Genomic DNA, 26,481 nt, shown 5'->3' on the forward strand with positions numbered 1-26,481 from the left:
TGCTGCGCATCACAGAGAACCACTCTGACGCGTTTCGTTCCTGTGTGGAACGAAACGCGTCAGAGTGGTTCTCTGTGATGCGCAGCATTCTAGTTTAATAAAGCTGTTTTTAATCATTCACGTTTGCGGCTGAGTTCCTGTTGCAGTGACCACCTATACACTACGAACAATTTTCACCTTATTCCTTGGTGGAGCACGCAGGCTTTCCGACCTTTTGGACAACGCAGATGTACACTGGGTTGGTTGAGATTCAGTGCAGCATTCAATATAATGCTGCCACTGTTGAACACACAGTTTTATATTTGGGTGGAAGTTTGTGTTTTGTGTCAAACTCTCACTGTCTGTCTCAGACACACACACTCACATTGACACACACAGTTTCACAGAGCCGCCAACACTGGCTCTTAAATATTCTGGCTGGCTACGAAGTATTTTATATTTATGTCTACCCCTGGTGTAACCCTATAGGCATGTGAAAATAGTTACCTAGTGCTTTTTTATAAACTTAGGTTGAGAAGTGCGTCATCAACTGAACTCTGAAAGCATCAATGTAACAGATCAGTATATTTATATAGTACAATCATATTTAATACTTAATAAATAGATCGCCATGACCCCAAAAATGGTGTTGTGTTCCGAAAATAATAGACTTTCAAGACATAATATAAAATTAATCATCTCATTCTTTAGAAAATGTGCATTTGTAGCTGTGGACCACATTGGGCTCTGTTATATGATAATGTCTAACGTAAATAACATCTAACGTTAAATAATCGGTTGTAGATACGAAATATCCAATTGAAAAAAAAACATTTCATAATTGGTTGCAGCGGACCTTTATATCAACTAACTTAACGAGAAAAGACCAGAATAATTTAAGAATGCTTAATATAAAACGTTAGTTATTTATTATTCAGTGTTTATGTCCTTTTAATCTATCATGATCAAAAGACCAAGTATTGAACTACAGATGTAGCAGACTTAATTGCTCCCACTGATGAGACAATGTATTACTTTATAATCGAGAGTACCCATGGGATTCAAAGGCAGTGATAACGTAGAATATCATAGAATAAGCCACCATTGCACTCCGGCAATAGCAGTACCCTTTGTTACATGTGTCTAAAACATCAGCAAACAATGCATCCGGTTACACTTTTGAGATTTGTCTTTTTGTTTTAGGCTTTTTATATACCCTTTTCAGTAGCATTGCAGCAGCTGTTCATGTTCAAAAAACCCATGTGGAAATGTAAAATCTGCTTTGCATACATATATTATATTCCCAGATGCGTGCAGATCTCCACATAACAACCCATGTTTATATCTCTATACTGAGTCATTAATTTAGGATGGACTCCAACATTGATACATTGTCACATTGCCTGCATTGTAGAGTGAATAAAACTGGAAAAACAGACACACATTAAAGCTGCAGTTCAGGCAATATCCTGCATGTGTGTTTTTTTTTTAAATAAATCAGTTCTGTAGTAAGAAAAAATACTTTTAGCATTTTCTGTTCTAAAAAAAACAACTTTGAAAGACCAATTTTCTTGTATTCTATTTTAACAAGCATGCTTGTTCCTATAGCAACGATTTACATTCCCCATATTTAAACATGTCACCAAACTTTGCCGATCAATAGACGGAGAACGAATTGACCGGCAGCTATGCAGTTCTTTAGGTAATTAGAGATTGCCCACATGAAACTATTGAAGTAAAAAAATAAAAAATAAAAAAAGACTGAACTGCAGTTTTAATTCACCATTTGAAATAAGTTTTGGATGGCTCAGAAGTGTACAGGGATACTTAACATTTACACTGCAGCAATTCAGTTACATAGATGTAGCAAGACTTTACTAATCCCAGTCCCTCCGTGGCCATAAGGACAGCAAGTTTTGCGACCCAAAAATATTAAAACTGTGTGGGTCCATGCTTTTGAAAGGGACCTCACAGCGTTAATCCTTCGCTTGAATGGGCCATCTGCAGGGAGAGAGAGACCAATACTCCCCTTTCAGATGAGCTGTGCAGCTGGCTGCAGCCGCCTCTCCATCTCTCTGTCTGGAGCCGTCTTCCCAGAGTGCTGAAGGTAAGCGATGTAGGGCTGTACTGTAATTCATTTCCCCTGGGTGACGTAGATGCCCCTTACATGGCATGATGAGGGAGAGGGTATATGGCCATATTTGGTCATCGACATTATCAAGGAGGCTGGACAGTGGTACGTGTCCTGTTCAGTCTTGATGATGTAGATGACCAAATATTGCCTCTCCGTCATGATGTAGACATGCTGTATAAGGACATCTACATCATCAGGGGGAAGGAATGACAGTACAGCCCTGCATCGCTTTCCTTCACCGCTCACTCCAAAATCAATAGGGGGTATTACTCGCCAAGTTGGAGAGACACCATCACTGTTTGGCACATCTTTGCACTACACATATCCACTCTTATGGATATTATATATTTCTATCTCTATATACACACCAAATCTACTGCCATTTCCACCGTGCGCACAATATTGAGCACAGTACCTAATAGTAGGATACCATTTTGTTCATAATAAGCCTTTGAGGGAGGCTACACCTTTCAGCAGTTGTGTGTGTGTTTGTGTACACCGAGTTCACTTAGCACCTCCTGTTGACGACAGTGGTCCCTCAGCATTTGTTCAGTGGAAATCGTCTCTACTAGTATGACAGATTTCCATTTTTAGAATCTTTGCTACCTGCGCCTTCTGTTATTTGGTACTTAATATATGTTAAGTTTTATACCAGAGGCAGCTCTTGAGTGCATCATAATGGATTTTTTTTTGTATTTAGTGAGGTATTGGTATTTTACCAGGTAATAATAGTTTAATAAAGGTCTAACACATTCTGGGTATATGCGATATTGAATATCACTCATTTTGCATTGCAGGCACCTCTCACAGTGAAGGGATTAAAAAATAGTAGTAGTAGTTCAACCGCTTCCTATACATTGTTTTAGTAAATACCAAAAATCTACCAACCACTTACAATAAAGCTGCTGTCCCATTTGCTTAGAAACTGTATATGAAGAAGTAAGCCTTATTGTTTGTGCTTGGACACCAAAACCCCTCAATTTATTAGAACCTTTTAGCTATTGCCCTCTAAAATGCGGACTTGAACCTTTCAGAAGAGTTGCCTCTCTATGGCCTAACAACCAACATGTGACACACATCTTTCCTGTTGGTAGAATTGCCAAAGAGAGCCATAAATTCTGAATTTTGCTAGCTCTTGACCTAAAAAATGTTAGGGTTTGTCTCTCAGAACCCAGAAGAGCACATGCGTTCCAGGTAGATGCAATTAAAGCAGCAGTCCTGCAAACACCTTGTTGTTTTTTGGGTAGTTTGTTTTACTATATGCAGCACGTGAGTAGCTTTATTGAGAAATACTTACCGATGCTGCCAATCGATCCCTTCTCCTGTTATCGATTTGCCAATATCCTGCTTATAGGGCTATCGAAATGGCCGCCTTTCAGTGCTACAGTCAGGGAAATGCTACAGCTTCAATGTAACATTATACTACCAAGTAGTGATGTACCGAATACCCCGAAATTACGCGGTACCCGGCGCTTTTTCAGCTACCCGAAAATAGCCGGGTAATTTCAGAGTAGCTGAAAATACTTCAACACTTACCTGCAGCCGGCGACGGAAGGTATTGAGGAAGACCGTGACATCTGAGACCAGCAGCAGAAGTCCTGGTGGTGGTGGTAGCAGCAGAAATCTGTGTTCAGCCGGCGGGAGCAGCAGGAACAAAGCACACAGCTAATTGCAGTGGGAGCCGGGAAACCATGTGACCGGAGCAGGAGCGTTCCTATTGGACAGCCGGCTCCTCCCCGGCTGTCCAATTGGAACGCTCCTGCTCTGGTCACATGATTCCCCGACTCCCACAGGAATCAGCGTTTTGTTCCATCTGCTCCTGGTCGGCTGAGCAAGGACTTCGGCTGCTGCCATCGCACCAGGACGTCTGCTGCTGCTCCCAGATGTCGCTGCGGTCCTCTTCACCCTCCGCAGCGGTCTTTCTCATACTGCTGGTAGTTCCTTCCGGGTAACCGGGTACCCGTCCAGGTAAAATGAAACATTTTGCTGGGTAACAGTTACCCGGTTTTAGAAAAATATAGGACCCGGTACAACACTACTACCAAGTGTAACACATTATTGTTGCATCTTTCAGCTCTGCAATAAACAGTCTACTCCTTGAAACACTGCAACCGATCTGTTTGTGATACTCTGTTGCCAAAGGGCAGAGCTCAAAAAGGTGTCGGAGCCTGTTTCAAAAGAGGAAGTGACTTTCTAAATAGTTGCTGTAGCAACCAAATGATGAACCGTTCATAATTTTTTTTTTTTAAATCAGTTAAAAGTACCGTTGAGTTGAAGGGAAAAAAGATTCAGTCAGTACTATCTAATACTACAGAACTGATTTATTTAAAAAGGAAACATATAGGATTTTAGATTTTTTTGCTGCTTTAAAAGACAATACTATGTACTACTTTGCAGCCAAATACTTCATTCCCCAAGCACTGGGTCTTCACTATATGTGGTGATACCATTCATGTCTGGGTTTACACTGTGCTACATAGTTTTTGCCTATTCGTGCATTACCCCCAAAATGGCTGTCCAGAAGTAATGCTTTGTTAACCACGTAAGATCGATGAGTTTGTTTAACTAAATTGACATTAAAATCTCAGCTTTTTAAATATACTTTCATTCATCAGTTATTGCCAAGACAAAATAATGAACTTGGAAATGGTTTAATAATATTTATTATGTATTCATTAGTTAGTATGATGTTGCATATGTAAGTATAGAGTATTTATTACTTGTCAAACATGTCTATGAAATAAATACAAAATAGTTCTGGTAAATGGCATAAACGTTTTAATATTTCGATATCAAAAGCGCACTCAAAAGATGCTTTATACAAAAAAAGGGTTTTTATGTATTGGGATTCTTTTTATGCATTACGCTCATTGCCTCTAAATTATCTGCAGGTAGCATAAAAGTAGTTATACCTTTTATCTATGATACAGACAGTAGAAAAGAGTGTCGGCATTCTTGGCAAAACAGACGACAGTTATGCTTGATTAATGTGTAAAGTTTCCATGTCTAATCCAATGTGTCGTCTTTTCCAGGGTCGACATCAGGGTATAGAAGTGTCCCTATATCGGGCTAGTCAGGTTTGAATATTTCATGAGAAACCTGTAACTGAAATGATTTCTGCATGTCATGTTTTTATTTTTTACGACTTCAGTGTACTAAACAATAATGTGATGTCATTAACCACGTTGGTACTAGGGAGGCCGGCAAGCGCATAGCTTTGCAGTGCATTGAAGGCCTCTTTAATACTGAAGAATAATTGAACTAAGAGGGTGTTCTGCAACTCCATTCATTACGTTGCAGTTTATTAAGATTGAGATCTAGCAGAACTGTTTGGTTTATGTTTTATTTTCAGTGTTTACGGATGATTTGTGTGTAGGTTGATTTTAGCTCGTTGGTGAGGAAAGCATTATAAAATGGTTGATTAGTGTTTTTGTTAGATGACCATGCCAAAAAAAAAACCTTTAAGAACTGCAATTTGAAAATACCATTCATCTGCATATTGTTCTACCAAATAGGCTAATTTATCTTTTATGAAAACGGCATTCTGAGACGTGTGTTAAACACGCAGTAGGGACTGAAAACTACTATTATATTTATTGTTCTTTTCAATTTGTTCTTCAGAATTACAGGTGTAGTGCCTGTTTTTGTATGATATAGCGAGCAGTGTAAGGAGTTTACTGCTTCTCAAGGTTTCGCATGTTGTCCAAAAAATGTATGTTGTGAAAGTTACACAATTTACATATTCCTCAATTTGTGTAACCTCCGTTTGGGAATAGGTACTTTACACCACTTGCTTACATCGTCCCTATTGAGAATAAGATACAGAACTGATGAGCGGTTCGGTTACAGTACTGGTTATTTAGTAAATATATAACCCTAGCCCAGCTGTAACCCTGTGTAAAGCAAAAGAAGCAAGCATAATATCCATAGTGCTATAGTATGGTAAATGATCATTGTTGAAATCATAGACGTGGTAGTTTAGAAGCAAAATAAAATGTGTTTTTCTTAAATGCTGTCAAGGATTGTACTTTAAAGCACGATGCTCATTTTTGTGTGTTATATATATATATAGATATAGATAGATGATCTTGCCTGAACCAAGTGTCCCTCTTTGCTGACTTCCGGGCTCTCCGCAGATCTCAGTATATAACTGTGCTTGCTTGGGCAAGAATACTTACCCGGTTGACACAAAATGGCCGCCGGGGTCAGCCTTGCTCCGGCGGATAATATAACGTTGCAACGTTATCGGGTGATGACAATCCAACTTTCTTCGTGACCTCGCGGTGGTATTTGTAGCTTTTTGGGGTCACACCTATACAAAAAAACTACAAATATTGTGGGAACTGGCGGGTCCCTGGAGGTTGGAGAACTGCGGAATAGCTTTGTTTTTTTGTGAAGATTGCTGCTTTAAAAATAGTCTGATCTTGATGTATTATTGATGAATAATGCGTTCTAATAACCCAGACTCGATTTACTTATACATTAAATACAAATGTCAACTCACAGCAGGTAATGTGTTGACTATTCTCCACATAAGGCATAATTTCCTAAACCACATTAGTAGTTTTGCTCACAGTAGTACACTTTGCTCTAATGGTGTTAACTCAAACTATTTTGCTAGCACAGCATAGTGAATGAGGCCCATAGCTTGTCAAGACTAGAGAAACCAGGAGTTGTCTGTCTCATAGTCATATATCCTGTATGGTCCCTTTTTAAATGTATTTATTTATTTTTTTATTTATAAAATGTTTTACCAGGAAGTAATACATTGAGAGTTACCTCTCGTTTTCAAGTATGTCCTGGGCATAGAGTTAAGATGACAAATAATACATGGTTACATAAGTGAACAGGGTATACATTATATACAAGACATTGCATGCACAGTTAAAGATAATATATATTATTGAAGTATGTAGCAGTTACAGACCAGATTAAAATGTGAGACAGCCTTCGTTTTAAACTGGTGGTGGACGTGAGAGTTTCCTGTAGATTGTTCCAGTTGTGGGGTGCACGGTAAGAGAAAGAGGAGCAGCCGGATACTTTGTTGAGCCTTGGGACCATGAACAGTCTTTTGGAGTCAGATCTCAGATGATAAGTGCTGCATGTGGTAGGGGTGAGGAGCTTGTTCAGATAGATGGGTAGCTTGCCCAGAAAGTATTTGAAGGCAAGACAGGAAAGGTGAACTTTGCGCCTAGACTCGAGTGATGACCAATCTAGTTCTTTGAGCATTTCGCAGTGATGTGTGTTGCAGTTGCATTGGAGAACAAAACGACAAATTGAATTGTAGAGGGTGTCACGTTTGCTAAGGTGTGTTTGGGGTACCGAGCCGTATACTATGTCTCCATAGTCGATAATTGGCATTAGCATCTGCTCTGCGATACACTTTCTGACCAGCAGACATAGGGAGGATTTGTTCCTGTAAAGTACACCTAGTTTGGCATAGGTTTTGAATGTCAGGGTATCAATGTGCATCCCGAAAGTTAAATGGGAGTCAAACCATATGCGCAGGTATTTAAAACTAGTAACAGGAGTTAGGGTGGTTTTAGCGTTGGTTCTGATATGGAGCTCAGTCACTGGAAACCTTAATAAAAATGTAGTCTTGGTCCCAAATACCATTGTTACAGGCTTATCAATGTTTAAAAACAGTTTGTTTTGGGAAATCCAGTTTTCGAGTCTCAAAAAGTCAGACTGAAGTATGTGTTTAAGTTCGGAGAGGTTATGGCTGTGTGCATATAGGATTGTGTCATCTGCATATATGTGTATTGAAGCTTCCTTAAAAGCTGATGGAAGATCATTGATGAACACTGAGTAGGGGCCCCAGAACAATGCATCAATTCCACTACTCGTTATGTATGTGTATATCCTTTTATTTTATTTTTTTCTTCTAGCATTTGCACCAGGGGATAATCTGGAGCTGAACTGCTTCAGGGAACCTCGGGTTTCCAAGAGACTTACAGATTTTCTTTGTTTCAGTGTAGTGTCTCTGCTCACTTTTCGTTAAATCAAAGTGACCGCCAAATCCTACTGGTCTCACAAGACAATAGGTAGCTGCAACGTCATTGGGTGAATGGCTTTGTAACTTCCTATTGGACAACCGCGGCGACCAGCTTTATATATCGGAGAGTGAACACCGGTAGCTAAACCGGTAAGTATCTCGCGAACTGGGGGTACCCGAACCTAAAAATCCCTCTGGTCAGCTCTGACGGACCCCCAGTTCCAATGATAGAAAAAAATCAATTTATAAAATGAGCAGGGTTGCTGCTTTAGGGGGGTAGACCATATAGGAATCGTATACCCCGTAGTTATATTGGTTATAAGAAGACATCTTTTCAGGTTGTTTTTATAGCATCAGTGACGTTTTTGAGATCACCACAATATCATATCATATGATCATAGTAGATTTGAAACTTTCACATGCTACTTTTTTCTTTCGATTTGTTGAGGTCATTACAAGCTGTATAACCTTGTCTAATAGGCACCATCCTATTTGTCCAATATCACAGTGTCAATTGATGAATGATTTGGTTTACAGTTGTGTGTGTGCATATTTGTATTGCGTGCTATGGTGTAATATAGGATACATTGATTGCATTTGTAATTTAAAAGGTCATTCTTACTTAGAAGTTATAAAGTACTAAACCATGTAACACCATTTCTATTAATATATAATTTTATATTTAGAGTTGGCATAGCAAATATCAAAGGTGTGTGTGTGTGTGTGTGTGTGTGTGTGTGTGTGTGTGTGTGTGTGTGTGTGTGTGTGTGTGTGTGTATGTATATATAAAGCAACTGTAAATATTACTGTATGTTCATTTGCATGTCTTAGACAGGTCTGCAACCCTATCTTTCCCCATTATCGCCCAGCATGCAGCGCTTCCACTGCAGCAAGGGATATACCCACCATAACCTTAATAATTGTGGTATATATATATATCTATATATATATATATATAGATATATATAGATATATATACACACAGAGAGAGAGAGAGAGAGAGAGATCTCAGAAGTCAATATGTGCTGCCATAATTGCATTAGGAGTAACCGAGAAGGAGCAGCTCAGTGAGTAAAGACACTGAGTTTGTAGCAGGGGAACCTGGTTCAATTCCCGGTGTCGGCTCATTGTGACCTTGGCCAAGTCACTTTAATCTGCCTGTGCCTCAGGCACCAAAAACATAGATTGTAAGCTCCACGTGGGCAGGGACCTGTGCCTGCAAAATGTCTCTGTAAAGCGGTACGTAAAACTAGCAGTGCTATACAAGAACATGCTATTATTATTATTTATTATTAAACTTAGGATCGCAGTGTTTTGGCTCTTACCATTTTTAACATAATGTTTATTAATAGTGTTTCCCAACCTGCGTTTCTGGCATCTCCAGTGGGGCCAAAGGGACTTAAAAAAGGGACACTGACAAGAGGGACATAAAGCATTGAAATATGCAGAAAGTGGCACAGACAAAGGACTGTGACAAAAAGAGAGAGAAAGAGAGGATGTCCTAGAAAGTGACAAAGGTACAAACAGAGATGGCCGCTTCATTGCATCGATAATCAAATTCATCGACTGCACTATGCAGCATATCCGTATTTTTGATGGGAGACTTGGGATACAAAAGACAAAATCGTTACTTTTGGGTGTGACCGGTCCAGTGCGAGAATTTGGGAACCAAATCCATCTAAAAAACTTAATCTATGGAATTGTAATTAAAGGGACAGTTAGACTTAGTGGGTGACTTTTTATATATATATTTTGCCAGTGTAATTGGATTTCCATGGAACAATTCAATCGCCCTCAAACTAACCGTCTTATTTCTATCTTGTGAAAAAAGCATGTGTCCCTTCTTGTTGGGAATACTACATTAAACACTATCAGCTACGTCTCTGTATGGCTAATGGCACCATAATACTTTGTAAACAAAAGTAACAAAGCAAAAATAACTATTTTGATTATTAAATAATTTATTTAATAATTTGCTAAACATTGTGAAACTATTAACATGGAAATGTTAAATTATTTTATAATACTTCTACTATTCCAATATTTTAAAATCGTATCAATCAGCGACATTTGACCATTTAGACTTTCTACTGTCCTTGGTTCTCTTTCATCCTAAGAATCCCTGGTATTATAAAGAGATGTTGCTAGCTCTGAGTCACAATTTTGTTTTATCATTGCCTTGTAAAGATGAATTCAATGGTTTAATCTATTTTGCTTTTCTTTGGCTAATTCTTTGTCATTGCTGGATAATTTTGCAGGCACAATGGGTCCCTCCCCCGTAGAGTTTACAAGCTAATTTTGACGCCTGGGGTACAGGGCGATAAAGAGACTTACCCCAGGCTACAGGGAGTGGACACAGGCTCTCCTGCTTCAAAGGTAGTTGTTTTGTCATCCAAAACAGGGGAGCGCAATGAAATAACCAAAAAGTACAAGGAAAAAAACAATATATTACAATATGTACTCAAAGTATTGGACTTCTGGGAATCTGGTGGTTTACAATGGTACTCGCATATTTCCCAATTTCAAAAGCTTATCCAAAATACTGTGGCAAATCTTCGTGTTGATAGTCTGATGGCAGATGAACCCTCCAGGAAAAGCAGAGAACTAGACGATAGTGCAGACAAATAAAACCATCTTTATATAAATGTGACTTTGTAAAATGTCCACTCACATGGCAGTCTGACGTGTGGCCACAGTCGGTTCACCGCGATTAAATGGCCGTCCACGCTTTGCTGCAACTCTCCGCTACGTCACCGCTAAGGTAAGTAAACACATTACCCTAAAATCCCCTACCTTAAGCCCTTACCCTAAAACGCCTACACCAAGCCTTTACTCTAAAACTCCCTACCCGAAGTGCTAAAACCGCTTAAATTACCCCCTACCCATAAACCCTTTAACTCCCATAGGCTGCGGTCCCAGTAACTGCCACAGCGCACGCCGAGGCGTGCGCTTTGCGTATAAGCACCTCCCCTCAATGGGGCTGGGCCCAGTACTCACCTTCCCGCTGAAGGTGCAGCCGCGCCGTACTGCAAGGTTTTTTTAAACCCGCAAATCCCCGACCACGCCCCCTCCGGTCGCAAGCTCCCTCTCTCCTGAAGACCGCAGATCGCGGTTAGCACTGTGCTCGCGCCGCTCCCCCCCTCCGGGCGCGCGTCACAGTGATGACTGGGACCGCAGCCTAACCCAGGGGTACGCAAACTTTTCAGTCTGTGTCCCCCATCTGCTCCCCCCCCCCGCCCCGCCGCCTCCTTACCTTATCTCCGGTGTCATTTGACACCACGTTGCCATGGCGACACGTCGCTGGAGACAAGGTAAGGGAAGTTACAGAGGCCTCGTGCGACCTCCCGTCATTTAATTTAAATGCCTTGGAGAAGCGCGCAGGGCCTCTGCAGCTGCCGCACACCCCTGCCCTAACGGCTAAAACCCTTACATTAACCCCATAACCAGTAATAAAACTTACCATAAAAGCAGCCAGCTGTTAATTGGCTGCGGCTGTGGGTCTGTCTTCGGCAAAGCGGCGGGGGCCATTTGGTCGCTGTGAAATGACAGCAACAAAATGTCTCATTCCGCTCACATGGTGTAAGTTCTTTAAAACATGGTATCAAATCATGGAAGCTCCCGGTAGGATTGGTAGCTCCTCTGTGTATCTCTCGGACACCGGCATAACTCTGCACTTTCGGATCGGGTACCCGGATGTTTGTCCACATGAAAGTACGTGTCTCTCGGCTCCCTGGATACGGTCGGATTAAACTCTATGCGCTTCACTGCTTTCTCAGGAGTCATTTCACATTTCTATAAAGATGGTTTTATTTGTCTGCACTATCGTCTAGTTCTCTGCTTTTCCTGGAGGGTTCATCTGCCATCAGACTATCAACACGAAGATTTGCCACAGTATTTTGGATACGCTTTTGAAATTGGGAAATATGCGAGTACCATTGTAAACCTCCAGATTCCCAGAAGTCCAAAACAGTACATATTGCACTATATTCTGTTTTTTTCTTTCTTTCTTGTATTGTCCGGTTACTTCATTGCGCACCCCTGTTTTGAATAACGAAATTACTTGAGAGGGATTGGTAGAACTATTGTTTTAAGGGCCTTAGCTGCAAACAGTATCTATTAATACCTTTATTCATTTTCCTATTATGTCATGCACTTGATTGACACTCTTATCACGATGCACCATTTAATGGTGTTTTAAATTTGTGTTGTACAGTATTACTTGGGAACATTTTTCACCTGCTTTTTTTCACATAATAGTAGCACGTTCTTATATAGCTGCTAGTTTTACGTAGCGCTTTACAGAGGCATTTTGCAGGTCCCTGCCCCGTGGAGCTTACAATCTATGTTTTTGGTGCCTGAGGCACAGGGAGATAAAGTGACTTGCCCAAGGTCATAAGGAGCAGACACCAGGAATTGAACCAGGTTCCCCTGCTTCAAACTCCGTGCCAGTCAGTGTCTTTACTCACTGAGCCACGCCTTCTCCTGTCCTTTGTAGGACATAACATCCTTTATTCACTGTTTGTGTGAGGTGAGGCTCGCCATTTGTAACAACTTTTTACAAAATGAGCCACTCCTTCAGCCTATTTTTACCAATTCGTTACCTCACATAATGTTGTGCTGTATCCATACAGGACTGCAGGAGCTATTTTTGGGTGGGAGAGTTGTACATAAAAAATGGTAACATACCTACATTACCGCAATGTAAAAAATGTCTAATTCAGGTGGCACAGCAGCTCCCCCAGCTTAAGCATCCATGAACCAAAACACTTTCTTTGATTTCTTGTTTTGTCTGTGAAATCTTCTTTCCTTCCTAAAAATACTGGTTCCAAGAAGGAAAAGATTGACGTGGCCACTGGTGATTTACATAAGGCCCGTTCTATACTGTATGCGGCCGTGCGCGCGTGCGTGCCTGTTCGAAGGCGCATGCACATGCCGCATGCTTTTTGTAAGTATAGTGTGTGTGTGTGTGTGTTTTATTATTTATTTAAAAAAAAACATTGGTAAAAATAAAATATTTATTACATTTGTGCATACACACAAATACATACACATACATATATATACACACACACACACACACACACAAACATATACATACATTCAGCGCCGGTAGCGGCGCGAAAAGATGATTTTCTGGTCTTTCCCGCTGTCTGTCGGCTCCCCCGTGCGCGGCCCTTGTATAAAAGGGCTGACTAACCTCAGCCATCTATTACTGCTGTGCGCGCGCACGGCGTAGCACACCCCGCCACTATAGAACGGCACTTAGAAAAGACAAGCCAGAAAGCAAAATATTAGTAACACCTTCATGTTTGGACGTTTTTTAGAAAAGAAAGGAAAAGGGTTGTGTGTCATGGACTTTGTTCTTAACACATTTTGGAAAGATTTTTTGCTTTAATAGTGTATTAAAGTGTCTGAGCTGTTTTTATTGGTAGAGCACTGGAAAAACACTGGTCTTCTGAGGGTAATTTGTGTATTGTTTGGGGGTTTGCAATACCGACTTGTTTGCAGCCTCTGAGATAGGGATTTGAAACCACTGAGTCTAAGGGCAAAAAAACATAATAATTTTTCTTGTCTTTAATACATTTCTCGGTAATTGGCAAAGACATTTAACAAAAGAAAATGGTAATTTCAATGATAGGATATCTATTTTTGTAAATAATTCATCTTTTTTGAGTTTTCTCACTTCACTTTAGATGGTAAGACTCAAGGCTAGAAGACTGCAATGGTGTAAATACAGATGTTATTACACCCGTTATCGTGCACCATTGGTGCCATTTTGCATCTCATGGCTTCATTGAGTGGCAAATTAGATGATGCGTTAAAACTGACGCCAGCAGAAACGTTTATTGTGCGATAGACACAGCAACTTCTGCTATCTCTGTAAGTAAATATACACTTCAGTTAAAGTACATATATATATATATACACACACACACACACACACACACACACACACACACACACACACACACACACACACACACTCTGTATATACACACAAAGCAGGGTGGTATCCAGGGCTAACCCACAGTCTTTTCAGCTAGGGGGAGCTCCTGGTTTCTGAGGTACCTCTGAAGGAGCTCCCGTTACCATCCTCTGCTGGGGAAACAAAACAGAGGTTTGAAACACCAGCGGCACAGACTAGTACGAAGCCACAACGTCTTCTGTCGTGGGTTTTTATTGACAGGTGTGGCGCGAGAGATTTAAGAACCAAAAAGCAGTGTGTCCCCGGAGCTGAAATGAATGCTGTTCAGCCCCAGAGATCCCATGCTGCCCACCTATTCCCCATAGGAATGCTGCTTTAATCCCCTATTCAATATGCTGTGGAGCAGTCTTCCTTGTGCAGCGAATGAGTTGAGCTCCTTTCCAATGACTGCAGAGCACTGCTTAGTAGATGTTGTTGGTCCTGGAGGAGTCAAGCTTCCTTGCAGTTTCTGCTACCTCTCGGTAGATGTGGTATTACAAAACAAGTTTAAAAAAAAATGTTTTTGAAGGAGAGAAAAAAGCTATGTAGCATTAAAAATACTTATTTTTCAAACAGGTCACCTTTGCACAAAAAAGTTGGAGAAAAAAACTAGCAAAAAGCAATGCTGCTGTACGTTTTAAACTTGGAGTATCACTCTTCAGTCACTGCTCTTAACTGGCCATCATGATTTTTTTTCATAGATTTCAAGATCATGCAGCCCCCGTCCTAAATTACCATGGATCTTTCAAATTTGGAAGAAATCCCTCTGAAAATCCATGTTGCCGGAGATAGAACATGGCTTAATAATATCAGAAGCTTTAATTCCAGTTTGATGATGTCACTTTGGAGAGAGACAAATATGGGATTTTAAGAAAGGAAAAAGCATTTATAGGCCTAGATTTAGTCAAAGTAAATATTTTTGTGTTCTAAATGACCGGGAATGGAGCAATATGTTTGGGGAATTCTACCATATTTCCATATTTACTTAGAATTACGTATTTATAGATGGGTTGCATTATTCAATCTCATTTGCACTCACCCTCTCTGTCTCACTCTCTCTATCTCTCTGTCTCACTCTCTCCGTCACACACTCTGTCACACTCTCACATACAGACACTCCTCCACCCTCCCACTACCAGTGTGCACTGGGAGCTGGAGTACAGGAGGGCTCTGACTAGCTCTGCCCCCCTCCAACTAGCTTGGCGGCATCTGTCTCCTTCTCTCCAATCTGCTCCTGTTCTCAGACCCTCCTCCCCTCCACCACTCCTCAGCGGGGACTTGACCTGTCACTCACCACTGCTACTGGTCGAAACACACCAGTTTCCAGTCTATCCAAATAATTATGGAGAGAAATTACATCTTGCTCTGATTTTATTACTTTTCACAATTTACTATCAGGAAAGATGGAGACTTTTCTTTTTATACCAACCTCAAGGTTATTAATAAATAAGTTAAAAAGCAGGGGTCCCAGTACCGATCCTGGAATTACTACACTTACAACTTGACCACAATATGAATAGGTTCCATTTATAACAACTCTGTTGTCTGTCATTCCAGTTTTCAATCCAAAAAGATGTGTATACACTGCTCAACAGCAATTGAAATGAGGAGATTTAATTATGGTGCCCAAAATGCACCTCAATAGGAAGGAGCAAGGGTGCTACCTACGCAAATAGCGTAAATATTTACAAAGGCAAACACTGTGATGGAGGTCACAGACCAACCCAGAAGATTTGCATTTACTGCATACTTGGGCGATTAGAACGTAACTTTTAATGAGTAAAATTAAAAAAAAAAGCATGGCAAATACAGTAATAAGTGATAATACCGGTAATAAAATTCTCCAGTATGTTCCAAGACAAAGGGTGTCCCAGGTTACCTGAGTCCATTTTATATATTTGCCTTTATTTCTTTTAAAATAAATGGCATACGCATTAATACACTGTAACCACTGTATCACAGACTTATTAGCCTGTGCGTATTTGCCATTGGATAACCTGAGGTCTGCACTTATCCTGTTTTTTTTTTTTTTTTTTTTTTACTTTTTTGACACAATTAATAAAGTATATTGCTCGAATATTTCACTTCACTTATTATTTGCCATCCTTTTTTAACTTTTCTCATTAAAAATGATGTTCTAATTTAAGTGTGCACCGTATACGCAAATCTTCTGGGATGGTCTGTGACCTCCATCACAGTCTCTCCCTTTTTTTGTCAGTTTTCAATCGAGGTGCAAATATTTTTATTGAAACCAATTGCCTTTATTTTGTACATTAACCTTTACAAAATCTAAGTACAGGCAGTCCTCGGTTATCCGACACAATGCGTTACTCAAAATGGCGTTGTAAAGCGAAACGTTGTAAAGCGAAACACGTTTTCCCATAGGAACACTGTTTAAATGAAAGGTTCCGTTCCTGAAGGCATTTTTAACACTAAAATACACCAAATATTTTATGCAGGCAATAAGATATGCAGCACACACATAAATTATATAGTGTATATACTGTATTATATATATAATATAACATAATAAATAATATATTATATAATATTATATAGTATAATATTATATATATACGCTCTTACGACGCTTTGCAACGTTGTTTATGTGAATATGTATATATATATACACACATACACAACGTTGCAAAGCGTCGTAAGAGCGTTAAATAAGCCATTTTGGCGTTGTAAAAATGAATATAGGTATGCATTGCATAGCGTTGGATAAGCCATTCGTTGTAAAGCGAAGCGTTGTAAAACGAGGACTGCCTGTAGATCACATCAGCTGCATTACCCTGGTCTAAAATTTTGCTTGCCTCCTCAAAGAAACTAATAAGGTTAGTTTGGCACAACCTATCCTTCATAAATCCGTTCTGACTATTACTAATAATTTTGTTATTCATTAGGTATTCCTGAATATTATCATGTACTAAACCTTCAAGTAGCTTCCCAACTTGATATCAGTCTCACAAGTCTGTAATTTCCCGGTTGTGATCTAGCTCCCTTTTTAAATATAGGCACCACGTCTGCTTTACGCCAATCTTGTGGTACTGAGCCTGTGGAAATGGAGTCCTTGAATATTAAATATAATGGTTTGGCTATTACTGAACTTAACTCCTTGAGAACTCTTGGGTGTATGCCATCGGGGCCATGTGCTTTATTTACTTTCATTTGATCAAGTTACCTATGCACCTCTTTCTCGGTTAACCAATTGTTTGTTAATATAGAGGTTGTTGCATCCTCCTGTTGCACTACGTATGCCATTGATTCTTCCCTGGTAAACACAGAGACAAATAATTTAATAGCACTGCTTTTTTCCTTATATCCAACTAGCTGATATACCCGGCGTTGCCCGGGATTGAATTTTCCCGCTCCCCCTCTCTGTCTCCGCTCCCCCCTATCCCTCTCTCCCTTTTCCCTTCTCTCCCACTCTCTCTTTTTTCCCCGTTCACAGAATCTGCCCCCCCCCCACCACCCCTCACAGGAATGCGGCCCCCCCCCTGCACAGCTCCGGTCCACCCCCACTCCCATTCACAGTTCCGTTCACCCCCCCCCTGTTAACAGCTCTGATTCCCCCCCAGTTCACAGCTCAGGTCCCCCCTGAGTCCCACGGAGCAGCCCTCACTCTCTCCCCCCTCCCTCCCCCCAAATACAAAGTAATGATGTTTTCCACACTGGTCCCCGCCCCCCGTTCACATCCCACCCCCCCTTCAGAGCTCGCCAGCGGCGGCTCACTGGGGGGGCGGAGGGGTTGTGATTTCTCCCCCCCCCCCTTTCAGAGCTCGCCGGCGGCGGCTCACTGGGCGGACAGGTTGTTTGGCGCCAGATCACTGCGGGTGTGGACAGGGGGGTTACTTACTGGGGACGGCAGGTCACTGGGGGGGGGGGGTTGTCTGCGGCTGGGTGCGGGTTGTTCGGCGGTGTGTGACGGGGCGGGGGGGGGGGCCTGATTGGTTGGCGGAAGCTCACTTTAGATGTGTGTGTCTTCACCCTGCCTGGCTTTATCGTGTGTGTGTGTGTATGTGTATATATATATATATGTATATACAGTGTTCGACAAACCTATACATTTGCTCGCCCCGGGCGAGTGGATTTAACATCGTGGCGAGCTCCTATTGGCCCAAGCAGCACACGTTTGGTACTAGGTGGCGAGTAGATTTTTTGGTGATTTGTCGACCACTGTGTGTGTGTGTGTGTGTATATATATATACACATATACACAGTGGTTGACAAATCACCAAAAAATCTACTCGCCACACAAAAAAATCTACTCGCCACCTAGTACCAAACGTGTGCTGCTTGGGCCAATATTTACTCGCCCGGGGGTTAAATCCACTCGCCCGGGGCGAGCAAATGTATAGGTTTGTCGAACACTGTATATATATATATGTATATATATGTGTGTATATATATATATATGTATATATATATCAAATGGAAATATTACTGTATGCTCATTTGCATGTCTTAGAAAGGTCTGCAACCCCGCCTTTCACCATTATCACACAGCACTTTCACTGCAGCAAGGGATTCTGGGAAATGACATACAAATGAGCACACAGTGCCACCTTTTGCTTCAAAACCATTCAACATGGTTCCCCTATAGGCTTAAGCTTGCTGCATGGTCACAGCTTCGAGCACAGCCAGGGTTAAGATGCATAGCCAGTAAACCTACCCACAGACAGACTGTTTCGACCTTAATGGGTCTCCTCAGTGTGGGGAACCATGTTGAATGGTTTTGAAGCAAAAGGTGGCACTGTGTGCTCATTTGCATGTAATTTCCCAGAATCCCTTGCTGCAGTGAAAGTGCTGTGTGATAATGGTGAAAGGCGGGGTTGCAGACCTTTCTAAGACATGCAAATGAGCATACAGTAATATTTCCATTTGCTATATGCTTTGCTGTGGAGGGTTTTTGTCACTTTTTTTACCCACCATAACTTAACTGTGTGTGTGTGTGTGTGTGTGTGTGTGTGTGTGTGTGTGTGTGTGTGTGTGTGTGTGTGTATATATGTATGTATGTATGTGTGTGTGTATATATATTGTGTCTCCTCCCTGCCTGGCTTTATCCTGTATATATGTGTGTGTCATCCCCCTCTCTCTGTGTGTGTATAAAATATGTATTTCCTCTCTCTCTGTGTGTTTTTAATGACGTCACCCTGCCTTGCACTCCGAGAGCCAAGGCCCGCCCCTTAGTCAGGCAATGAAAGCCAATGACAGCCAAGGTCCGGCCCGCAGTCATCTAATGGGAGAGCTTAACAGACAATGACAGCCAATGAGAGCGAGCACAGACCCACAGACAAACAATTTTTCAATTTTATATATATAGATAATAATGTACCTGCCTGTCTCGCACTGAAAGGTCATATATTAATTTTGTTGTTGAGGTACATAAAGAACTTTTTAGGGTTGAAATTATTTTCTGTTGCAATCCTTTTTTAAGTTTAAATGTTTGCTAATTTGATTGCCCTGTATACACTGATAAGTGTGCTTTTCTAACAATGTTTTGAAGACTGCCCATTTATCTTCCACATCTTTCCTGCACAAATGTCATCCCAATTTATTTCTTGCAGATTATTTCTCAATTCATTAAAATCTGCCATTCTAAAATGTTAAGTCTTTGTTGAACCCAAATGATGTTTTTTTTTTTTATATAAATTATTTCAAATGTGATCATGTCATGATCATTGTTTCCCAAATGTACTGACTTGAATTTTTGTTATTACAGTACTTGTATATTGTTTGATATTACCAAATCCAGTAATGCTTCTCTTCTGGTTGGTTCCTCAATAATTTGGGTCATGTAATTGTCTTTTTGAACCCCCAAAAACCTATTTCCTTTAGTCGTAATGCTAATCTCATTGCTCCAGTCTGTGTCTGGATAATTAAAATCACACATTATGCAAACATGACCTAGGTTTGCTGCCTTCTCTATTTCAAAAAGTATTTTGGGTCCCTCTATCTCATAGATATTTGGAGGTTTATATCATATCCCTACATGCATTGTCTTGGTAATTTTACCTCCACTGCTAATTTCTATCCACAAAGGCTCTACATTTTCATCATTCCCTTCATATACATCTTCCCTTATAATAGGTTTTAGATGCGGTTTAACATATAAACATACTCCACCTCCTCTTCTATTTGCTCAATCCGTCAAAATAAAGTGCACAGTTTCATCCTACCATGTTTCAGTAATGCCTATGCTATCATACTGCTCCCTTCTAGCTATTAATTCAAGCTCCCCCATTTTGTCTGTTAGGCCGCGTCCATGGTCGGCGAAACCACATGGAGTGTGCGCACGATCACAATGCTTTAAGACAATGATTGCGACCATAGACCTCACGTGTTCGCACAATGAGGCACACGATGCGTGAAGAATCAGATTAATTTGATTCTGCGGCGCGACGGCCAGGTCACATGAGCAGCTTGCCCAATGAGGGCGAACCAGCTCCGTGACATCATGGCCACGCCTTCCCGTCGCGTCTACCCAGGCCACAAATCTCTGCAGCTAAAAAGTGGGTGACATCATGCATGGTAGCGCGCACGCTCATCATGGACCCAGCCTTAGCCTCCTTATATTAGGAAGCATGAACTGTATACACAGTGTGTTATCTGCTCCTACCTTTCTACTCCAATTGAATTTAGTCTTTAGACGTTTTTCTAGCGTTATCTGTATTTAATGAGTGCCTTCCTGCTTGCCAAACTCCCCCTCCATGAGCCATAGCTATTTCCCCATTCCTATCTTGTCTGTGTAGTCCATTACCTCTTGTTTGTCCCTCCCGTCCTTCCTAGTTGAAAATCATCTGCAACCTTTTTAATATCCTCTTCCTTCGCACTGAAGATCACTTTGTTGAGGTGCAATCCAACCCACTATAAGATAGCACATCTCAGAGAAATAGTCGGAGTGCTCTAGAAAACCCCAAACCCTCCTCTTTCCTACACCACTTTCCTAGCAATGCATTTAACCTCCCTAAACTAACGGTCTTCCAGGGTTAGCGCATGGTATTCCTAGTATTTCTGGAAATACCACCTTTGAAGTCCTTGCCTTAAGCTTGCGACCTAGATTCCTGAAATAATTTTTTTTTTAGGACCGCCATCTTTAATTTAGCCAGTAGTACCAAGACGGCCGGGTCATTTTCAGCCCTTCCCAACAATCTGTCGACTCGATCCACAATGTGCCGAATTCGAGCACATGGGAGACAACAAACTGTTTTGGTTCATGCGGTCATGGCAACAGATTGCCCTCTTCCCTCCTAATAATGGAGTCTCTTACCATCACAAACTTTCTTTTTTTCCGAGTATCCTGAGTTCCCTCTGTGCTGGAGGAATTATTCCCCTGGTTGCTAGAGGAATTAGTCTCCCCCAGCCTTGCCATTTCTACCCTGACACTCCCAATATCTTCAGTCAATATGGCAAATCTATTGGGATTGGGTCAGCTCAGAACTGGCCTGCCTGTTCCTCTTTTCCGTTTCCTACCTCTTCCTGATCCTCAGTCACCGCACCACCCCACTAGTCCCAGCGGAGTGCTCAATGAGCAATAAACGCCTTTCAAGATTATTAATGTACCTCAATATTGCAAGTTTCCTCTTGATCAGCAATCTGAGACTTCAAAGAGACCACTTGCTCGCACTTCCTACAGCGGTTTGCTCCCTGGAACAGCTGCTCCAAGTGCACATGCATATGGCAAATGTGCATTGTGTGTGCGTGTGTGTGTGAGACAGTGTGTAAGTGAGTGTCAGTCTGTGTATTAGTATGTATTACTGTGTCACATATACTATCATACACAAACACACCGTGACACAGAGACGCCAACATGAGGGGGTGGTGGTGGTAGCCATAAATAACATCGCCCCCCCCATGCCTAACGAAGCCCATTAATTTCAAGTACGGGTCCCCTGTTTCTGGAGATGCTTGCCTCTGTAAGGGATGCCGATAGCCACTCCAGGGTTCACTATATGGCTGCTTTTCAAAGCTCCCAGTCCTGCGGGACAATATGAAGCCGGGACATCATCCGGTGCAGCTTTATATTGGCCCATGTGTAGAGGAAGCTGAAAACTGTAGAGATACCGGCACCTCCTTCGGTAAGGTATCTCTGAAAGCAGGGGGTCCCTGGAGCTGAAATGAATGGTGTTCAGCTCGGGATACTCCCTGCTTCAACCCTGTATTAAAAGAATTAAAGAAAAAAAAAACGGCTTGGATTGCTGGAACTATATTTTCTGCCAGGGTTGTGTTGCAAGTCCTATTACATTATCCTAAAGTAGAAAAGCGTGAGCTTTCCAAGTTACCCGCACAAAACTTTATCGCTAGCGCTTATTAATGCTTATTTTTATTGGGCTACTGGCAAAACATATTGCCAATTTTGGCACTTGCCACAGGCTGTGCTGTTGGGCCATCTTGCCTATGTATATAATGGTCACTATAGGCCAGATAAAACTAGTCAACATAGAAAGGGCGATAAAAACACATATTGTTGAACGTATTCATTTATTCGGGGATGAAAAAAATCCCAGGCACCTAAAATTTCCGCTCTAGTGCCTGTGCTGTCTACAGTGATTGCGTGCTTGGATCGGCAGCAGCGGTGATTGACAGGTAAAGTCACCGCTGCTCAGCAGGGGGAGGGGTTGGACAGCAGGAGGCGGATGTGGCCGAGCTAGTTGGAGCCCTCCCGTACTCAGTCCGCCCTCCCGTACTCTGCCCTGCTCTCAATGCACACTGGCAGGGGGAGGGTGGAGGAGTGTCTGTATGTGAGTATGAGAAAGAATGAGTGAGCAAATGAGATGAATAATGCAACCCACCTATAAATATGGCAGAATTCCCCTAAAATATTGCTTCATTCCCAACCATTTGCAACGCAAAAATATGAATTTTTACTCAATCTAGACCAGGCCTACACAACATGCGGCCCGCCTGGCCTCTCTGTGCGGCCCGTGATGACTCCGGCCGGGCGCCAGTTACAGTAATTTAATAAATTGCGTGGGGGCAGCAGCATGAGGAGGATACGGCAGCCGTGAGTATTTTATTTTTTCAATAGCAGGATGCCGGGGCTTTAGAGTAGAAGCAGGGGATTGGAGGTCAGAGCATGCCGGGGGCGGGGTTTCGTACTGGGGAGGATGTGCTAAGCTAAGGTGTGTGTGTGTGTGTGTGTGTGTGTGTGTGTGTGTGTGTGTGTGTGTGTGTGTGTGTGTGTGTGTGTGTGTGTGTGTGTGTGTGTGTGTGTGTGTGTGTGTGTGTGCAGGGGGGTGGGCGGGGGTGAAAAACGGGCTCAGGGGGTGGGAATGAAAAACGGGCTGGGGGGTGGGTGTGAAAACGGGCTTGGCGGATGGGTGTGAAAAACGGGCTGGGGGGGTGGGTGTGAAAAACGGGCTGGGGGGTGTGAAAACGGGGCTTGTGAAAAACGGGCTCGGGGTGGGAATGAAAAACGGGCTGGGGGGTGGGTGTGAAAACGGGCTTGGCGGATGGGTGTGAAAAACGGGCTGGGGGGTGGGTGTGAAAAACGGGCTGGGGGGTGGGTGTGAAAAACGGGCTGGGGGTGTGTGAAAACGGGGCTTGTGAAAAACGGGCTGGGGTGGGTGGGTGTGAAAAACGGGCTGGGGGGTGTGGGAGTGAAAAACTGGCTGGTGCGGGGGGGGTGGAAGTGAAAAGCTGGCTGGTGCAGGGGGGGGTGGGAGTGAAAAGCTGGCTGGTGCAGGGGGGGGGGTGGGAGTGAAAAGCTGGCTGGTGCAGGGGGGGTGGCAGTGAAAAGCTGGCTGGTGCAGGGGGGGGTGGGAGTGAAAAACGGGCTGTGCAGGGGGAGGGTGGGAGTGAAAACCGGGCTGGTGCAGGGGGGGGTGGGAGTGAAAAACGGGCTGGTGCAGGGGGAGGGGTGGGAGTGAAAAACGGTCTGGTGCAGGGGGGGGGGGAGTGAAAAACGGGCTGGTGCAGGGGGGGGTGAAAAACGGGCTGCTGCTGGGGGGGGCAAACGGGCTGCTGTGGGGTGGGGCAAACGGTGTGGTGGGGGGAGAAGGGGTGGGGGGAGAAGGGGGAGAGGAGGCAGAAGGGGGAGAGGGGGTGGGAGAAGGGAGAGAGAGGTGGGGAGAAGGGAGAGAGCGGGCAGAAGGGAGGGGGAGGGGGGAGGTATGAGGAGGGGAGGGGTGAGGTATGAGGAGGGGGAGATGTAATGTTTTTTTCTGTATCACAATAAGAAAACAGTTAAGTAAAAGTTGCGCGCTAAAAGATATTTTTTCGTGGTAGGTGCGCTATGGGTTCGGGGGGCGGGGGGCCCTGCTCTTTTCATTTGTCCGGGCCCCATGATTTCTGTTGGCGGCCCTGTGGGTGATGTGAGGTGCAGGGGGGGAGAGGGTAATGGGTGATGTGAGGTGCAGGGGGGGAGGGTGATTGGAGGTGCAGGGGGGTCATTGGAGGTGCAGGGGGGGGGGGTGATTTGAGGTTCATGGGGGTGATTTGAGGTGCAAGGGGGGTGATTTGAGGTACAAGGGGGGTGATTTGAGGTACAAGGGGGGTGATTTGAGGTGCAGGGGGGGGGGTCATTGGAGGTGCAGGGGGGGGTCATTGGAGGTGCAGGGGGGTCATTGGAGGTGCAGGGGGGGTCATTGGAGGTGCAGGGGGGGTCATTGGAGGTGCATGGGGGGTGATTTGAGGTGCATGGGGGGTGATTTGAGGTACAAGGGTGGGTGATTTGTGAGGTGCATGGGGGGTGATTTGAGGTTCAAGGGGGGAGAGTGATGTGAGGTGCAAGGGGGGAGAGTGATGTGAGGTGCAAGGGGGAGAGTGATGTGAGGTGCAAGGAGGTAGAGTGATGTGAGGTGCAAGGGGGGAGAGTGATGTGTGTGCTGTGCAGGGGGTATTGTGTGTTTGATGTGGAGGAGGAGTATTATGTGTGTGGGTGAGGGGGAGAGATGGGGGTATCTGAGAGATGGGGGTATGAGAGATAGATGGGGAGTATCGCAACGGTTGATAGTGAGGGGTGCTGGGGGAGATATGAGGATGATGATGAGGGGTGCTGGGGGAGATATGATGATGATGATGATGAGGTGCTAGAGGAGAGATGGTGATGGTGATGGTGATGATGGTTTTTTTTTTTTATAACTTTCATTTTTATTTGGTTTTACAATGCATACATTACATCACCACCCATTAGCATGAACTAATGTCTAACCATATGCATCAAAAAGAACAACATTTAGACTGGACACAAGACTAACTAGACATACCACACATATAGAACGAGACGAGACCAAAAGGACATGGGCGGGACACGTAAGGGGTACCTGGGCAAGCAGGCGGGGGGCGGGGAGGCACCGAAGGGCACTTCTGCGGAGATCGGAGCTTCACCACTGTATGTACACCATCTTTTCGAGTCTTCGCTAGCCAACCCAATCTTCTCGGCCAAGTGGACTGACCTACTCTACCTGTTGCTATGTCATTGTCTGGCCTGCTTCGTCATAGGAGTATGCATCTGATTCTATTAGTGCAAAATTGTATCGGCGCCTATCCCCGGGATGTCTGTTTGCGCTAACCATGGGGCCCACACTTTTAAGAAATTTGCGACAGTTGACAACTCGTCAACTGTTCCATCTGGCAACATGCCAAATTCTGTTCCTGATTTTGGGTATAGCTGGCAATTCTGGTTGTTTCCACAATGCTGCGATCTTGCACCGCGTGGCGGTTGCAAAATGTGCGACCAATTTGTGTGTTGTGTTCGACACGCCCTGGATCCGCCTGCCCACTAGGAACAACCACGGATCCAGGGGGATCTCTAAATTGAGTATCCGCTGTAGCCAATCTCTAATAGTTTCCCAAATCGGGACCACGTTCGGGCAGGACCACAGCATGTGTTTTAAGTCAGCAATTTCTCCGCACTGTTTAGGACAGAGCGGGGAATATCCCCTGACAAATTTAGAGAGTTTTAAAGGGGTATGATACCACCGCATTAGGACTTTATATGCGTTCTCCTTCAACGTGGCGCATATTGAGCTTTTAGCTGATGCTTGCAGGATTTGGTCCTCGTCCTCTAGCGTCTCCCCTAAGTCTGTCTCCCATTGTCGCATGTATTTAAGTCGAGGGGCGTCAGCTGTCTCTGGACAGATCACCTCCCTGTACATCCTAGATGTTAGTCCCCTTGTGTCCCGTTTCTCTAGAACACAGCTGTTCGAAATTGGTACATGCTGGTCGAATTGGAAATTTATTATAAAATGCCCTGACCTGGAGGAATCTAAAGAATTTTGTGTTTGGTAATTTTACACGTGCGGCCCAATTTTTTTTTCCTTGGAGCAGTTCGGCCCTTCTCACTTTACGAGTTGTGCAGGCCTGATCTAGGCCTATAAATGCTTTTTCCTTTCGACCAATTCTAATTTTTGTCTCTCTCCCAAGTGACGCCAGTGACATCATCAAACTGGAATTAAAGCTTCT

The 26,481-nt window shown here is 43.1% G+C and overlaps 1 protein-coding gene across 8 annotated transcripts in view; it reads left to right on the forward strand.

Moving 5' to 3' along the window:
• The window catches only part of SCAF8 (SR-related CTD associated factor 8), a 256,444-nt gene that overhangs the window by 17,072 nt on the left and 212,891 nt on the right, over positions 1-26,481 (forward strand). For 7 of the 8 annotated variants that reach the window (XR_012801048.1, XR_012801049.1, XM_075596939.1 and 4 more), the window contains exon 2: positions 5,146-5,190. The exons of the other annotated variant lie outside the window; for it this stretch is intronic. Coding sequence is in view for 5 of the 7 variants with exons in the window: in XM_075596939.1 (XP_075453054.1) it covers positions 5,146-5,190 (45 nt within the window). In the remaining 2 variants the exon portion in view is untranslated. The remainder of the gene's footprint in view (positions 1-5,145; positions 5,191-26,481) is intronic. 8 annotated transcript variants of the gene reach the window in all.

This window comes from Ascaphus truei, chromosome 4, assembly GCF_040206685.1.
Source record: "Ascaphus truei isolate aAscTru1 chromosome 4, aAscTru1.hap1, whole genome shotgun sequence".
In the NCBI taxonomy this organism is placed as follows: Eukaryota; Metazoa; Chordata; class Amphibia; order Anura; family Ascaphidae; genus Ascaphus; species Ascaphus truei.